This window comes from Aythya fuligula, chromosome 2, assembly GCF_009819795.1.
Source record: "Aythya fuligula isolate bAytFul2 chromosome 2, bAytFul2.pri, whole genome shotgun sequence".
Lineage (NCBI taxonomy): Eukaryota > Metazoa > Chordata > Aves > Anseriformes > Anatidae > Aythya > Aythya fuligula.
The window spans coordinates 27128917-27148169 of record NC_045560.1 but is presented as its reverse complement, the minus strand read 5'-3'; the positions used below and the strand labels follow the sequence as shown (position 1 = coordinate 27148169).

General features: G+C 38.4%; 1 protein-coding gene across 1 annotated transcript; it reads right to left on the bottom strand.

Moving 5' to 3' along the window:
• Positions 1 to 731: 731 nt before the first annotated feature.
• Positions 732 to 13593, bottom strand: MIOS (meiosis regulator for oocyte development). The gene is made up of 11 exons (XM_032181870.1): positions 13529 to 13593; positions 11364 to 12730; positions 11061 to 11159; positions 9863 to 10120; positions 8529 to 8698; positions 7569 to 7634; positions 6783 to 6941; positions 5725 to 5877; positions 4401 to 4605; positions 3163 to 3292; positions 732 to 2927 (listed from the first exon to the last, which is right to left on the bottom strand). The coding sequence occupies exons 2-11, from the start codon at positions 12658 to 12660 to the stop codon at positions 2831 to 2833; spliced, it is 2634 nt and encodes an 877-aa protein (XP_032037761.1). The 5' UTR covers positions 12661 to 12730; positions 13529 to 13593; the 3' UTR covers positions 732 to 2830.
• Between the last annotated feature and the right edge of the window lie 5660 nt (positions 13594 to 19253).

Below are 19253 nucleotides of genomic sequence, written 5' to 3'. Positions count from 1 at the left end.
GAGCCCTGGTGGACAGTAGGCTGACCATGAGCCAGCAGTGGGCCTTGGGGCAAAGAAGGCCAACAGGATCCTGAGTTGCATTCAGAAGGGTGCTACCAGCAGGACAAGGGAGGTGATCCTCCCCCTCTACTCAGCCCTTGTGAGGCCACAGCTGAAGTAGTGTCCAGTTCTGGGCTCCTCAGTCCAAGAGGGACACAGAACTACTTGAGTGAGTTCAGAGGAGGGCTAAGACAATGAGAGGACCGGAGCACCTGTCATAGAGACAGGCTCAGAGAAGTGGGACTATTTAGCCTGGAGAAGAGCAGGCTGAGGGGAGACCTACTTAATGCATATATACATGTGTATCTGAGGGTATGTATGCGTATGGAGAAGATGGAGCCAGTCTCTTTCCAGTTGTGCCCAGTGACAGGACAAGAGGCAACAGGCACAAACTGAAGCACAGGAGGTTCCGGCTGAATAGCGGTGGGCACTTCTTTACCGTGAGGGCGACAGAGCACTGGCACGGCTTGCCCAGAGAGGTTGCGGAGTCTCCTTCTCCAGAGATAGCATCCCGGTGCGTTTTGACTATCTCATGCAACATGCTCTAGGCAATCCTGCTCAGTAGGAGTGTTGGACTAGATGATCTTCAAAGGTCCCTTCCAACCTTGTACGTTCTGTGATTCTGCAACTGCAGCTAATGAAATAGCTGTAGCTATAGTTTTCTTAGAAAGCAACAAATCTTCCCCAAAAGCATGATTTTATTATTTAAAAGCAAAAACAAGGAAAAAAAAAGATGAGTAAACACACCTCTTATAGAATAAGTTTTGCAAATAGTGTAATTATTGGCCTGAAACCCCAAATACCCATTACAACACCCAAAGCTGATACTTTACAGTGGACCCGAGTATGTACATATTTCATAATCTAGAACACTTCAAAGACATGCTAAATGTCAAAGTAAGCATCTAATTTAATGAAATGATGGTAATTGAAACAAACAGTCAAGTCAAAAATGTTACAAATATGGCATTTTTTTTTACATAAGAAAATTAGACATTAAGTACGTACATTCCAGACATGGAATTTTATCTGGAAAATTTAGTAATAGTTGGTATTATTACAGAGGAATAAAAATATATCCTTGACACTTACAAATCCTCATTTTCATAAAGCAAGTTTTATTGCTTGTGTTTATATAAATAGGGTATCATACATTAAACCCCAGTTTACATTTATTAATGGAGAACATTTTAAAGAGCTCTTCAAGAGCAACATAAGGTGTGCAAAAATACCAGAAAGAGAAATAAATATTCTAACACAAAAACCATTAACTGCTCTCCCATGACAGTCTGACTACAAATATCGAGTACCTCTTAGATTTAACTTTAAAAATATCTTTGTCAATTAGGCAAGAATCGTAGATCAGAATAAATGTAGCAGATGTATTACAACATTAATTAGACAATATAACTGAAAGTCCAAAATGTAATTATGTACACCCACAGAAAATGTTTCCACAATTTATCCTGTTGCAACTACACTAGAGCACTTAGAACCAGTGGTATATTACAATATACTCTGTTTTAAAACAACATATTTCACAGTCCTGGCAATATGGTACCAGTTTATTGCTAGCACTCCATTTAGTATTTCATAGCACGCAAGTGTTAAGTAACTCATACTGTTTCTAATAGTAAATAAACACACACCAAGTAAACTGATGTTATTTTCACATACCTTAAAACAGGTTTTTTCCCTAATTTATGTGAATTTCGTTGCCTACAAAATCAAGGACAACAATACTGATTAGGTCCTTGCACAGTATTAGCAAGGTATCATTGACTCTCAAGATAATAAATAACTTAATTCCAGCTGATAACATACCTAGTACCATTTCTAGTCAATGACCTAAAATTGTGCAGCCTTTTGGGAGCATACTGGTGTCCAGCAGTGACCTGAAGCAGGATATAAATTGCTTCATTTCACACATCCCAGAATGTTTCAGAAGTGCAGGAAAATCCCGTTCATCCCAAAGTCTTAAAAATTCAAATATGTTTGTAGTCAAAACTCAGCACATAGTTTAAAACTTAAATATTTACAAGCCTCCAGTCCTTGAGATTTCAGATCTTCACAGTACTATGTTCAAAATAAAACCTCTTGTAGCTCACCTGCATTCTGCACTCGAAGTTACACATGAATTTTCAGGAAACTCTTCTACAGGATATCAACCTTGTTAGGAGACAAAGCTCCTGAATTCCTTAGCATTAAAATTCACATCAGCTAGGTAATATAGGTACATTAAATAAGATCTTGAATTGCAAAGATATTGCTTACTATTAACAAATCTTGAGAAAAGAAAGAAATGGATTTTTCTTTAAATATCTTTAGAATGCGATTAACAGTGGCACACAATTAATTTACAAGGAAATAATTGCATTCGAGGAAGTGTCATCAATCAATGAAAAGGATGCCATAGCGTCATTCTGCCATCCTCTAGAGAACACTTTTCAGTTGTTTATTTTGATTTTTCACTTTTACTAAGCACTGTATGTAAACACTGCTTTGTTTAGAAAACTGATAAAAGGGCCAACAAGCATTACCCTGAAAACTTCATTAAAAGTTCATTGAATTTAACAAAGCTACTAGGAGTGCTTTTTAACTTTTAAGTTCACTGAACAAGGCCCACACCAGAGGCTCATTCCAGGATTATCAGTTTCTACCAAGCACAGTCATACGCATGTTATTTTACTAATCTGACAGCAATTTATTTTTTCACAGTAAGTCACAAATGACCTTTGTCTAAAATATATGCTTGGACTATGATGGACATCCATTAGAGAGCCCCATGTTTTCAAGCCTGTACAGTCTCTGCTGGAATGAGATTCCCTGTTGTATCCAGCTGCATACACTTACATGAACAGGCAGACACGGGGCACTCAGTGTGGTCCCTAGACAGCAATAGCAGAAAAAAAGAAAAAACAGGTAAAATAAAACTACCAAGAATTTTGCATTCTACAAATTTAAGAATGTACAAAAACACTTTATCTCAAAGAAAACTTAGCAGCATGGTAAGCTCTGCAAGTGTTCTAAAACAAAACATCTTAATTGTAGATAAAACTAAGGAGTTGTGTCCTACTTGGTGCAGCATGCACAAGTGAAACACAGAAGACTTGAACAACTTACCTGAACCAGCTAAGCATATGCCCAGCGTGTCCACCATGCCTACAGTTGTGACACCAAGTAAACCAGTTGTTGAACTGGGCTAGCTTCTTGTCTTTACTAAGATCCACTTTTTCATCTGACTTAGATCCTCCTGTGAAAAAGCAAACCCATCCCCACAGATATGCCTGTAAATCCTTGTTTCATTTATATTGCAATTGCAGTAACAGCATTACAATAAATTTGGAATTAGGAGCTTGAAGCAAAGACGTAGCCTGATTTTAAAAGAGAAGTTGATAAAATTATTAAATAAGAACTGACAGAAAATCAAAACAAGAATTATACTGCTCAGCTAATGCTTTGCATCTTATGGATGTGCTACACTTGCCTATTAAACTTTGAAGACAATCTCTTTCAACAGTGATTTATGTCTCAGTGATTGATTTCAGTTCCAGTGAATTATATATTGGTTTTTCCGTACATGGGATTTTTGGCTTTAAAAAATATATATGTATGTGTGCGTGTATAAATATACACAATTCACCAAGTCTCAGTTATGAAGTAGAACAATTGCAACAGTAAGTCATAACAAAGACCAGTGAAAGAATTAGAGGAGGTACACAGACGACAACTGTACAGCTGTCTATAACTCTTTAACAAGACTGACCTAAAAATATGGGCAAAATGAGTTTCACTTAAACCTTATATAATGCTGAGCCCAAGACATTTAGAACCAAGAGATTCTATTGATAGTATTTCTTAGATGTGCCAGCAGCACCCATAAATTCTTTCATGCTCAGCCACAGAAAGTATACATGTACATTATATTTATTCTGTCTTCTTTCACTTAAAAATCAATTGGTAAATTCCAATATTTCTGCAGCCTCCCATCAATTCATCCCAAGAAAACACACCTCCCATTTCCTGCAATTTTAAAGCTCGTATTGCAAAACACTATGATACTTGAATCTTTGTCTGTCATGGGATTCCACTAACAACCCCACTGGTAAAAATGGTCAAAACCAGGTAACTGCATACCAGCTGACACCAAAAAATTGAAACACAGGTTTTATCATAACATTAGATGGGATGTAAACACATTTACACGTTCACTATGGTCTCTCTCCCTTAAAATTAAGGGTATGAATACTTACAGTATGAGAATAAACAGAATGGTGCAACAGACGATCTTCCTACAAGAACTGTTAATTAGGCCTGTACCTAGCACTCTAGCTGAATAGCTAAAAAACAGTATGTCATACCTGGACAGCTGGAAACCGGAGTTCCCATATTTATCAAGCAAAGTGCACAGCGAGGAAGGGGCTTACGACAACCAGGACAGCTTGTAACTTTTGACTTAGTTGGTGAGCCACTAACTCCGTATTGGCTAAAACCCCGCCCCTGATGAGGAATGGCTGAACAGCTGTAGGAGATGGATTTTCCACAGAAATTGCAACTCACAAACACCTAAAGAGAACAAAAGCTCGTTAATTTTTCAGTTTGGTTCTACAACTATAAGTGAATTTGTTCAACCTAGCAAATACTCATTTACCAGATACTCTTGATAGTGCACTGGAAAGTTACTCTCTTGTGAAGGTATTGCCAACATCTTGGCTTATAGACTTGACATGCAGTTCTGTGAAGTAGGCCTTAACGATGCCCAGTTACCTCAACAGCACATAACACCATGCATTATTGCTTAGAGAGGTATTATTTAAGATTATGAAAAGCTGTATGTGAAGGTATGAAAGAAGTTTACTCTACTGGTCTCTCCCTCTTTCTATTTGGGTAACCCACTCCAGAGTCCTGAACGTGTGGATTTTCCTAGCAATCTTTACCTGCACATTTAATGCCACAGGTTGAGGTGTGATATAGAGGAAAGCACAGACTTTACACTCTTTAGGGATTATTTACAATGCTCACATAAGGCAGGAGCAGTAAACTCCCTTCTACCTGCAACAGTATGGATGGAGCTCCCCTTAAACAGCTGTGAAGGACACATGAATTCTAATATAGCCTTCCTTAAAAGCCCTTGGGACTATAAAGCTTGTAATGCGCATACTGAGCAAATATGAGCGAGTGTCAGTTGCTGTGGCCAGACCACATTGGAAAAAAAAAATGCTACCAGATAATATTTGTACAGGGCGTCAGTTTTCAGTTTAGCTTATGTTCTGAACTGATAATAAAAGTTGCTGTTCACTTTAGTTTAGGTTCAAGGGCTTCAAAGTAGCTTGGAGGTTCAGATCATTTAAAACAAAGTCAATTTGTACTGGTTCTTGGTTCAATTCCCTGGTTTCAGCATCATCCTCACCATGATAATGATGATTTCCTTGATTAGACGAAAAAAAAAAAGTACATTTGTTTACCTTATTTCCCTGCTCTCTACCAAAACAGTTAAGTCCTTTCTCCAAACTATTTTGAAAAACAAACAAATATGTTTACCCTTTTAGGGTAGCCTTAGCTTAAATCTTTCTTTTGCACATGAACCTTCAGGAAAGCCAAGATGCAGCCACCATTTTTGTTTCTATGCTACCGTGCTACCTTCCTTTCTGGATTGGTCGTATTTCATAGAAGAAATAAATTTACCTGGGCTAAAGGCTTTGAACTAGGATCCAGCTTACTCCTGTGGATATCAAATTCTGCACGTTTATGCCAAAATCTCCATGCATCTAAGAGATTCCTGTAGTTCTCAATCCAGTACTGAACCCTCTCATCCTTAAGTACATCTGATGGAGAACCCTAAATCAGGTAGGAAAAAATGCCAGTCACACACTGAAGATACACAATGCAAATTATTCACATTTTCATACGGCTTTACAAAGCATACTACAATGTATGAGACATAATGTAATTTGTCTAAAGAGAAATAATGTAATTTGTCTAAAGAAAGACAACATCTGCTAAAATTTAACCTGAGTTTCATAAACATTTTCTTCAGTCTGCCTCTCAGGTTGAGAATACTGGTGCTGCCACATTCTCCTGAACACTTGCATCTGTCATACAAAGGATTATACGTTTTTGTCACATATCCCAGTATATATGTAAAATATGTAACCATAAAAATGATACGTGCACAGTGTTAGAAGTAGCTGCAGCTGTGCCAATAAGGACCACAACAAGCCCAACCAAAAAAAATATATTACGACACCCAAACCACAATCCCCCCCAAACACACAAAAAACCACCACAATAAACTCAACACCAATACTCACTGCCAAAAACAAACAAACAAACACACAAACAAACAAACAAAAAAAAAAACACACCACACCTCACTTCTCCATCAAAATCCTGGAAGTAAAAATGTATACTTTGAACCTACCAGAAAACACACCAGTAATAAGCAGGGGAACAGGTATTCCCAGTGCTGCTATTTTTGCTTTTTCTCCTCTTTTCCCTATTATCACTCACTTTCTCTTGTTGAGATAACTTGAAGATACAAGTTTGTAGTTAACCTCAAGTGGTTTGGATGATTCCACAATATCATGTTTATATCCATCATAAAAATCCACATATCACAGCATGATATATGCTGTCAAAATGTACTACAAAAAATACTTTTTAGTTCGCAAGATTCAGTACTATGCTGCTAAAGAAACTATTGTTCTCTCATGTTACAATTTATTTTTGAGTGAAACACTAACCTGTAACATGCAATAGCTCGCTGTCTGGACATCTCCTGTTCTGTCAACGTAACTTTCCATCAAGTCCACTCCATCTTTTGTCAGCCCTGTTAATAGTATTCCCTCCAAATTCCCAGCATCTTTCATCTCATTTGTCAGCTTTTCAATAAATCTGTTCAGCTACAAAACAAAACAAAACAAAAACCACTAACTTTTGCTGTCTGTTCATGTCCTTGTAACTCATTTATGACATAATGGCAAAACTTCCTACAATTTGAACAGCTTTCCTTAAGAGTGTCTTTTGCTAACAGAATATGCTGCTTGCTGCATGTTATGCAGGAAAATTTATATGGCAATATCTACTATATTGCAAGAACTTAATTTTTTATCTATATACTTTAAGCCTCCTGACACAAAGTGCAAAGAGATTTTTAAATTTTTAATAATTAACCTATTTTTAAACACTTAAACATTCCTACTGCAAAATGAAACCTTTATTCAAGGGAAAGTAAATGTCTGGAAATAAATAAATATACACTCCATTAAGAGAGACATACAAGCCATACAACAATTTTAAAAACTAGCATGTCGTGAATATTATTATTAAAAAAAAAAAAAGTCAAAAATCAAGCTGAAGTTACAAACTGAAGATCAGATTATACCATGGCTTATATCCTATTGTGAGGAGAAAAACAAATCCCTCGTGAATCATTGCTTCTACTGCTCACCTCTCCACCCCAGATCTTCTTCCCTCTCTAAATAAAGCCCAGCTTAATAGTTTGCTTGAGTGTCCAACCATAGACTTACCTGAGCATCATTGAGGAACTTGCAAGCGAACGCAACTCTGTCTCGTACAGCTACATTATTTTCATACTTTGGAGAGAAAAATGGGAATACTACCATCACATACAAATTTCCAATTTTGCAATACATTGTTTGTAAAAGTCAGAACATTTACCTTAATGTATAGCTAATATTAATGAATTTGATTATGTACAAAGAAAGCACCTGAAAAAAGCTAACACTAAATATCAGACAAACTGTTTATATTCAGATATATGCATCAGATCAAGACTGAGGCTAACAGGAGCAATTTACTCATCTGGCAGGAAAGGCTGGTTCAACACATCAAATGTGGCTTTCGAAACTAGAAACATATTTCCAAATCATGTAGGGCTGGGCTATCGTGATTATGGCATGGTATTCTGACACCCCCAGGTCCCTTTCTGCTGAGCTGCTCCCCAGCCACTCGTCGCCTAGCCTGGGCCTAGCATTGCTCCATTCCAGCTGCAGCACCCGGCATTTCCCTTTGCTGAACTTCAGGCCATGCTGATTGCCCAGTGCTCCATCTATCTAAATCCCTTTGCAAGGCTTCTCTTCCCTTCAGGGAGTCAACAGCACCTCCCAGTTCATCAACCTTTCTCCTGCTTAAATTATTTTGATAATATACTCCTAATGGTTTAAGAATTCCATGCCACAAAAAAAAAAACAACAAAAAAAAAAAAAAACACAACAAAAAACCAAACACTTCCTCTAAGAACTGTGTGAACTCTGTTGGATACGCCCATTTTTATACGGTTTGTACACTAACACAATGTTCATTAATACGAGAACTCTGTTTAGAAGAAAAAACATTACCTGCCAGTATGAGGAAAAAAACAATACATTCTAAACTGATTAATTCATGGAGCATGTAACACTTCCCCTACACATGGATGTATTTATGCACACCTATTATTTAAAGGAATTTAACATAAATTTACTCACCAAAACACCATCGTATGAACCAGACTCACTTGTCAGAAAAGCAAACATAGCACACAAGTAGGGGTTGTTCAACTGCAGTCTCAGAGTACTGCACATTTCTCTCCAAAGCGAGTTCTTCTCATCTGTGTAGCCTGATAGAGCCATTGCTACTACATTAAGGTTCAGATCACCTGATTTATTAAAAAACAACCAACAATATTCAAGTTCAAGACTTAAAAAAGAAATCAATTAAAACCATAATTGAACACATCAGTTTGAAACTGAATATTCTGCAGAATACCTGACAAAATCTGGTAGAGTTATCATGAGCTAAAACAACATTACATATGCTAGCTTTTTGCAGTTTCTGCTTTCAATGACTCAGTTTCTGTTCTCAAAGTCACAAGCCCACACGCATGACAGCCTGAGTTATACTTTAAGCAACATCACTCTAGTTCTGGTGTTCTGCAATAGTTTGGAACTGCTACATGCATTCTTACTGCTTTCACAAAAGGTTGTTGTTACCATAGTTCATATCCACAAGAAGTGAAAGTACTGGAATACACACATAACCATTACATAACAGACCATGCTGGTGGATGACAACTGCATATAACGGTTTTAAGTCAAAAAAAAATAATCCTAAAATCATTAAATCTATTTTATCTAAATATTTATTGTCGGAAAGTTCAATTTTCTTTTTTTGATTCAAAGACAGCCAGTCACTGTTCTGAACCTTCCCTACAGAAAACATACGTACTTCCTCCAAATCTAAAGCAGGCAAGACAGTATTTTAAATTTAGTACGAGAACACATGCAAATCAGAGATATAGGACGAATACTGGCAAGAAAACATAACAAAATATCTCTGTCTCTTAGCTCTAAAATTGTTATTTTTTCCTTCATACACTGTAACACTTCCCAAATACTATTCCAAAACAAGTGTCTTCTGTAAATCCTGAATGTTATATTTTAGTTATTCCACAGCCATTGCACTGGCAGAAAGCCCCCATACGGCCCAACTGAAGGAGACATACATGACAGCTGACCAATGTGCAATTCCATTACAGGAAAAAATTCCTGCTACTTCTGTGTGTAACACTTTGTGTCATGTATTAATATGAAATTCTAAAACATCCAATGCATTTTAATTAGACAGTAAGGCACATTATAATCTGAGTAGAGAAAGAACAAGATTTGTCAGATTCTGAGTCTCCAATCCAGCTACTTCAAGTAAATATTTAAAAAGACAGCAGACACCTTTTCCTACCATCTTCCAGAATTCTGTTTACAGAAAAATCCACCAAGGTGATGTAATTCCAAAAGAAGAAAGACACGAAAAACGCAATACACACCTTTTCCTGAGGAAGCACCTTTATTTAGAATTTGTATTGCTCGCCGTATGTCCAAATTGAATAGTGCTACAGCAGCAGCTCGCTCCCAGTCTCCTTCCTGTTCCAATGAATTTAAAAAAGGTTCCACATCTAAGTCTGCTCCCTTCTTTATCCACCCACAGAGCTGCAAAGCCAAGGATCTCTCCTCACTCAGATACTGAATAATATCTGCCTGTCTATCAGATCCACTCCTGCTGTGCCTGAGGTTCTCTGTTGTTCCTAAAAATGGGAAATATGTTAAATTATGCTTTAATCACAATTTAAATTGCAGCCACAGTGCTTTGATTTCAACCATAAAGCAGAAAGAAAAGCAAAGTATCATACTTTACTACTTTAAATTAACCTTACTATTAACTCGGTTGTAAGGAGCAGCATATACAAAATAATTTTATTCTGATCTCCTAATAATCATGCACCTAAACTTGACATTTATCCCCTACTGAGTCCTTTTTCTTTCCTCTCCATCCTGAGTTTTTGGAGGTTCTTGTTACACAGCTGACAGGAATGATCAGCGTGTCCAACTTCAAAATACAGCCAAGCACCTGCTCTACCAGTTCTCCTCTTCTTAGCAAGCATCAATGTGCTACAAGCTTTCCCACTGCTGAGGAGTTGCCTTTGCTCCAAGCAGCATAAATACAAGACACATAATGAACAGGGAAGGAGAGATTCTAATAACAGATACCACTAAAAAATACTTCACTAAGCATAAGAGGCATAATGTGATGCACAAGGGCTGATTACCACTTCAAAACAAGATAGCTTATTTAAACATGGTTATATAAATATACTTTGGCTACACTGAAGTCAGCTTTCTAGAACTACACACTCCCATGTGGAGCTTTGAGAACTTTAACAAATAGTTACATGCTGAACAAGACTTTTCAGTGTCACTGTCAATCACTGAATGTTTGAAATAGTTCAGTTGAAGATTTACCTCCGAGGTTATTTTGTTTTTCTGATCATTGACCTCCAAAGAAAAGCACAAATTCAGGAAATTACTGTAAGATAAACTATTTACCCACATATATTAAATCACAAACTTAAATACTTTGTTTATATTATTTTTATAGTCTTTCAATAATTTTTAAAGACAAACCCATGAGTGCATCATTCTGTAAATATACTATAATATAGCTTATCAAAGTTGGAATATTCTTACCCAAAGATGACTTCACAATTGACTTAATGCCAGCATAAACTAAGGGACCTTTGTTTCCTGTAAGTTTTTGATCCATATCTTCAGTATACTGCTTCATAAGTATTTACATGTATAGGAACCTTAATTTTTCCCAAGCATTTGAAAAATACTTTTTAAAAGTTAAAAGTCATATCCTATTAACATATGCAAAGTTTTTAGAGCATGTCATATTATGTTCAAAGACTTTCATGCATTTCATATAATTGGTTTACACACAAAGTGCAGGCAACTTCTTAAAATAAACTACAGTAAAATAAAGGATATAATGCAGAGTGTACCAAAGTGATTTCAGCTGGGGATCTTCGTTTCCAGCTAGGAGGTGATTTCTCCAAACTTGTTCAGTATCAAGACCATACCTTGACAATGCTCTGAGCCGCATTTTGGTTGCTATGTCTTTTTCCAAGGAATTAGCTTTTCCCTCTTCTGTACATTCATATAGATGTCGTCCACAAGCCCACATTAAGGACGTCACGGGACTCCATGCAAGAGAAATTCTTTCAAACACTGTGAAGTCAGACATAGTCCTGTTGTGAGTCACCACGACCATTCGATTTTGACTTGTGGGATGCCAGGCAAACGAAGCAATGTAGTTTTCACACGGTTGGACACTTCTTTCGATGATTGTAGGCTCAGTTTCATCCCCAATAGGTGTGGGAGTATGCTGCATGTCATACAGCCTAATGATATTACTGTCCCTTGTTAAAGTAGCTAACAGCCCAGTTCTTGTAGGACACCATGCAACTTTTGTTAAAGGCTTTGGTTGCTCTGTCAAGGTCAAAACAGGCTTTTCAAACTTCCTTAAATCCCATATGGCAACCTGACCTTCATAGAAGGAAGCTACACGATCGTGGAAATATGGATCGACAGTCACTCCTTGGACAGCCTTGGTGTTAACAAATATTTTTTGGCTCGTATTCCTCAGATCAAAAATAGCCAGATTTCGATGCATTCCAGCTAAAAGAAGCTTTTGATCCCGTGGCAGCCAACAAAGAGAGAGGCAAGCATCATTCTGCCCTAATTCATAGAGTGGCTTTGTTACTACCAGTCCCACTTCTGGATCGCCTGTGGAAAGCCTCACTTTCTCTGTAGCAACCGCAGTCTCTGGAGCATATTTGCTACTGATATCCCAGATGAGCACTGAAAAGTCAGCCCGATGTTTATCTAATCCAGCAGCAAGCCAGTTACTATCCAGTGGGTTCCACGCCAGAGTATTGCATTGCCGTGCGTGCTTGGGAACAAACTCTTTGCCTATCAAATCTTTAGATTTTGAGTTGTGATCCTGGCCAAGGCTTGTAAGTACCACTCGACCATTGGCCTGTCCAACGGCAAGAAGACATTCGGGATCATACTTTGGATACCAAGCCACGCATTTCATATATGGTGTATCTGAATTTATGGACAACAGCGTGGCTGTAGTTTCTTCCGAGAGCCGCAAGGACCCTGCCTTGAGTTCTGAACTTACGGCAGAGTCAATGTGGTACAGGCTCAGTTCCGAATCACACACAACAAAGCGGTCAACATGGTGCGGGGCCCACAGAATATCAGGTTTGGAGCCACTCATGTTTAGGGTGAGTTTACAAGCAGTTTAAACTATTGCAGGAAGATTCAGGTGATATCCATTCATATGGAAACTGTTGAGAAAACAATTTGTAGGAACGTTATCAAATGCAAATTTGTCATCTGAGATCATCTTACAGCAAACACAAATATGGTTCTGAATTACTTTTAGCCTCAGGATTTACCATGGATATATTTCAGGCCCAAACCCTCAGCATTCTCCACCTTACATCCCTTTCCCTGTCGCACGCGTTGATTTTGATTACGCTGACTGAGGCAAAAACCAACACAGCCAAGCAGACAGCAGGGTCTGCTGTGTTTACAAACTCCGCAGCAGTGCGATTTTGTTATTAGGGAAGGAAGGATTAAGCCAAACACGGTGTGTGGGTGTGCTGCCAGTAAAGCGCCACTCCCTAAAACATGAAGAAAACATCCCTGCCTAATTGCAGTGCACTGGCTGACAGAAACCAGCCTCCCTGCTTCGCCTCAAGCCTGACCCTGTTTGAAGAGCTGCATAAATGACTTTATAAATCCTAAACGACTTAAAAGAGCTGTATAAATACATGACTTCCCACCCCTAACCTTCCTCTGCTGCTCCCATCACACCTCAGCCCGGCCGACCTCGGCTCTTTCCCAACCTTTACGGCCCCACGGCTCTGCCACCGCGTCCCCGTGCCCTCCTTCCCAGCAAACACAAGGCTTGCCCCGCGCTGACCCCCACCGCCCTCTGCAGCACCACGGGACACCCACGGCTGCGGCCGAGGGAGGACAAAAGGCAGCACCCGGCAGCGCCCTGCAGCGCCCGGCCTCCCCCCGCCTCCCCTCCCCGCTGCGGGGGGCGCGGGGGCCCCGCTCCCGCCCCGGCCCCGCACCTCAGGCCCCGCTCCAGCCCCAGCGGCAGCCGCGCGGCCCCTTCCGGCGGCGCGGGCAGCGGGGGAAGGAAGCGGCGGGGCAGGGCCGCGGGCCCAGGGCGCTTCCGGGGGCCGGCCGGGATGGCGGAGCGCGGGGTGGCGTCACGGCAGGCGGGGCGGGGCGGGCTGTGAGGGAGGCTGAGGGAGCTCGGCTGTGGCTTGAAAAAGTAATAAAAAGAGAGGTTTTCTGTCTAGGCAGCTCGCCTGGAGTTTGTTTTTCTCCGTGTCTCCCTCACGGACGTGCGGATTTCCTCACACGTGTGCAATAAGCCCCTGCAAACAAGGGCAGGGAGCTGTTTGTGGATAATAAAGGAAGGGTGCCAGGCGGTTTTTTGGTGGGAAGCCGTGGGGGGAGGTTCCTAAATAAAATGGTAATTCTGTGTGGAATCGTACTCCTTTCTTTAAAAGTGATTGTGATGTATTACTGCAACTAAAAAATGAAAAAAAAAACCACCTACATAGTGCAATTGAAAATGAGCACACCTGTTGCAAATGGCAGCACAGCCAGGAGGACTCTATGGTTATTGCCTGCTGAGGAGGTTGTGGCAACCAAGGACTTCTCTTTGCAGACAAATTTTTCCTTAGTCCTGTCCTCCCTTGTAACCAGCTTTGTGTGATTTCATTTCCAGGAAAAACTCCCTTCCCGCCCCCCCGTCAAGTATTTTGTCCCCACAAATTGCACACAGGCACAGACCACAAATACCATGGGAATTAGCCTGATACGTAAATGTCAAAAGGGATTGTCCAAAGGGAGGTTGGCCTAAAAGAAGAGATTGCAGGACCTGAGTTTTATATCACAATGTATGCTGCTCTTTAGCTTTGTAGGGGTTGTTGTTTTGTATATCTCCAAGAAAAAAATAAATACGTCTTAAGTGAAGTATTTCAGTGCTGGACAAAGTCTTCCCTAAATACCAGATTTTTTGCATTACAAGAATATGTTAAAAAATGAAATATATTGAAAAATTATTAAGAATAATAGAAATCCTTAAAATAAACTTTAAAATTATATTAAAATTCTATGCAGATGAAAAAAAATAATGAAAAATTCTATTCAGATATGAAACTTACTAATGCTTTTAATAGGGTGAAAGAGCAGAATGTGGACCACTGGGGCTAAAAGGGGACAGAGTAAGTTGCACTTTTAAATTAAAACATTTGGATGGTATGAAGTATGTGGTGCTTCAGAATCTTTGAAGAGATTCTTCAGAAGAAAAAAGCCTGTATTTCAGAAGAAATTGCTATTACTAGGGCTATGTTCGTAGCAGAAAACAGTGACTTCACTAAGATGAGATTTTATCCTTCAGTAATATTTGAGACCTTGCACCTCTTGAATGAATGAAGTAAAAGACAGAAAGATGAAATTGTTGTAATTTATATTGACAGTCCCCAGAAAGGGATGGAAAAGTCTGGGTAAAATGTCTGATTTCAGGCTCCTCCAAGGACAGACTGTGGCTGTCGCCTGCATGTCCAACCTTTTTGCATTTAGTCCCTCTAGCTTCTCTCTTTTCAAGTTCTTTTTCCCATTCCAGTCTAAGTGTTTTATGGCAGAGTGCAGATTACCTTTTTCAAAGGCTTCCATTTGGGACAAAATTCAGTAGATTTGCATATGAGCTACAGCAAGTACATCATTCTTTTATCTTCTTTCTCCTCCTTAAGCCATATACTTTCCAAAGTATACTTTACTGCTCCAAAACATTAAGGGTGGAGATTTTATTTTTAAAATAATACTTTTAACTCAAGAAAAACACCTGTTTTTTGTTAGCTTTCATCTTGTAAATGACTGAATTGCTTTGGCTAAAATTTAGAAAGAAAGACATCTGGCACGAATAGTTTCAGTTTATGTCTTTAAAGTTGCATAAAACTATAAACAATGAAAAGCAGAGCCTTAAATAGAAAATATTGAGCAACCTTAATACAAATGAGTGTTACATGGCCTGTCAGTAATTATACATGTGTTCTATACATACTCTCTAGATGTGTCCTTTGCTTCACTGTTTTCAAATGTGCTCTGTAAAGGGAATTACAAGTGGATATGGAGTCTAATCCAAGCTCTGTAAGATGCCAAACAAGAGCCTTCTTTTGACTTTGTACACATTCATGCTCAGAGGAGAAACAGCTGAATGCTCGTTATCTAGACACACAGGATAATTTTTAAATTGCCTACATTATACTAAGTACGAAATACTGAAAAATAAGTATTATCATTGCTCAGATCACATGAATCATAACCAAATCCTGTCTTTGGTAATCCTGGGTATTTTTCCTTTCATTCTAGATATTGTATCAAAGACAACATGAAAATGTTCGTAAATTCCTCGAGAACAGTCATTAAGCAAAGTATTATAATAAAGAGCTTAAAGGCAAATTAGGTTTGTCGAAAGAAAAATGAGGGTGTGATATGGTAACGTTCTGAAGGCATAAGAAACTCTGCCTCCTGTGGGGTTTGTAACATCCCTTCAGGACTAAGGGAATTATAGAAAGAAAAAAAAGTTGGAACTTCATTCAAGAGAGGAAGGAATTAATCTCGTATGAAAAAGGCATAAAACACCTTAAACTTGTAAGAAGCTTTTAGGTGGCCAAAGTGTTTTGTGAGACAACAAGCAAGACATGTTCATAACGTTTTCTGAATGTAAAAAAAGCAGATAAGATAACCTTACAGGGAGAGAGGGGAGAATTATGGAATTTTTTTTTTTAATGCAACCTGTAAAACATTATTATGCAAGCACTTGCAATCTATAGAGTGTCAGAAACTATAATGAACTAATAAGGAGCTATAAATGGCTTCAAAAGATTTGGATTGTTATGAAGGAGGATGGTTCAGGATATTGGCATATTGTTTTAAAATTGTTTTTTCTTTTTATTTTTTTTTAACTAATCTTTAAGAATTAATACTGAATGCATTTTATTTTAAATTTATTTTTTGAAATCTGAAAATCCAACATTATGATTAGTAATTACTAATAGCTGTTAATAAGTGAATATATTTCATTTCTTTCTTTTCTTTATACATAAAAACTGGAAGGTCTGTTTGGCTCTTAAGGACCTCAGGGACCTCAAGTAAGTGAAAAGTAAGGTACAGAAATACTCCTACAGTTTTCTGAGAGTTCATTTTGTGTTTCATACACATTCTATTTTTGTTGCTACATGGTACACCTTTGGGGACAGAAATAGTGCATTCTGGTAATTCCAAGAATTTGCTTCACATCTGGCACAGGTCACAGAACTGTTTTGGCACAGTCGGCAGCTCAGTTGGACTCTCCATATGTGCTGTGATACATTTTTCATTTTACTGAGGACCTGCCAATTCATTTCCCCTGCTGCTAGAATTTCTGGCAAGCTTCTCAAGTAGCCAAAGTGGCAGCTTCCATAGTGTCCCAAGACAACTGACAAAGTACTCCTTCAACAGCTGAAGAGACTGAAACCATTCAAATGGGCTGAAAACTGCTTGTTAAATAATTCTGTGCTGAATAAAAAATAAATAATAAAATAATAATAAAAAAATCCCTTCCCATCAAAATGAAGAGTACCCTTGGCAGTAATTGCCCAACACACATTTTTTTTTTTTCATTAGCTACTGTAGATGGCAGATCCCTGATATTTTCTGTCTCTGCATTTGCCAGAATGAGTCATATCTTCTTTTGGGTATTTTAACTTCTACAGTCTTTTAGAAGGAGAGACAGAAATCTGTAGAGAGTTGCTTACTGTGACAGAGATCTCATAAACATTGTCATGTTTTGTTAGCTCTGTATGTTGGCAAAATGAGGACAGAATCTTCCTACACCACTTATGCATGACTGCCTGAACACAAGCATCTCTGGAGCAGATGAAACAGTACAGCCAGTGAAGAGCAGGGTAAAGACTAAAGGAGAATTAATTTGGGTCAGAACATGAATCTTTAGTTCTAAAATCTGTTCTGCTTAGTTTAAAGGAATGTCGCTCTGTTTCCCTCTGGTGGACAGTGCCATTTCTCTGATACTATAGAATCCTTTTAAAATGTGAAAATCTCAAGCAGAACACCTAGAATATGTGAAAGCTTTTGATTTTAATTTCTGTAACATAAGGCTGAACTATTCCTCATTTCCTCAGCCTCCATTAAACTTCATAAAGCTTAGGATACACATAGGAAAACCCACGTGGAAATTAGGAATTATTCCTTTAGAGTCTTATTTTTATAATGAGCAGAAAGTAAAGCCAGGAGCTACAAATTGAGGAGAAAAACAAATAAAGTTACTTCTTTGTGAGAGCTCTTCTTCCTAGGTGTGGAATATTTAAGAGTAGGAAGAAACTTTAACCAGGACCGTGATGTCAAGTGTCAGTACCAAAATCAAGTTTGCTACAATTATAAGCAAGCAGATTGAAGGTCCTCTCAATGGAAGTAGTGGTAGCAGTCCTAGGAACAGCCATTTTTTCCAATCAAACACTAAACATAGTTAGATACCTTTTCAATACCAAAGCAGTAAATAAATGAATGGATTATCTGAGATCAACACTACTCTCTTATTTGCTTTTGTACCTGCAGGGAGAGCAAGGCCCCCTGGTCTTTATGATCCTCTAGCACTCCTTACCGCAGGACATCAAGGGCCTAAGTTTTTAATGAACATTCTCATTTTCTAATGCATCAAATTTGGGTTCTTAAGTTTGGAAATTAAAAATGACATAATTCCAAATTTTCATATTTGCACAAGCATCCTACGTGAAATTGATATTCCAACTGTTGACTTCCAGTAAGCTGTAGTTTTGAAGGGGCCAAGTATTGTTTTTTGAAGAAGAAATCAAATTTTTCAAGAAAGAGATTAGTCTTCTGTGATGTAGAAAGAAGATCTGTCTCAAACAATAAAGACTCTTTAATGTTCATTTTGTTAAGGGTCAAAGAGGCCAAGATAGAAAAATTGGGCTCCTGGGACCCATTGGAATTGATGAAGCAGCAACACCTTCAAGTCTGTCACAAAGTCTGTCTGTGCAGACACAGAGAAGTGAGAGCAATGAACAACGTTTGGGGTGACTTGACCAGCTGCACTGATTGCCTGTCTCTGCAGCAGGCACTAGGCCTGTGAAGATGTGCCTGTATGTGCTGCTTACAGTGGCAGTAATAACCATATGTCGTGGCTGAAAAGGAAAACTGCTTTTTCCAAATCAACTGGAAAAAACACAAAACAAAGATTTCCTTGTTCCTCGGTATTCAGCATTTCAGAACCTGCTTTTCTGCAAGTCATGAGGCAGTACACTTTTTACGTCTTCTCCTTTGCTTGTTACTCTCTTTAAAATTGTCTGAAATAGAAATTACAAGCTGAAATACTAATTAGACCACTTCAGATTTTCTTTGAATACCTTACTACTTCAGATGCACATGCTAATAGTTGGCCCGGAAACATTTAACTGCCACATTTTTTACTCTTTCTTTGGCTCCATTTGAGTCAGGGTCTTAATTCTTTCTTTTAGCTGCCTTTCATATTTCCTTCTTTTTTACGAAAACAAAGGAGACATAAAGTTTTTGGCTTCCTGATTAAGTATTTTCCTACTTTCTCTCTTGAATCATTTTAATGGTCTTTCCAACATTTTTACAGCTTTGCAAAACTTCTAAAGGAAAACATATGATAATCAATTGTTTTTCCATCTTTCTAATAATCTGCCCAGTGCCTCTAGTTTGCAAACATGTGAATGGAGTGGCTTTTCCCATCATTTGTGT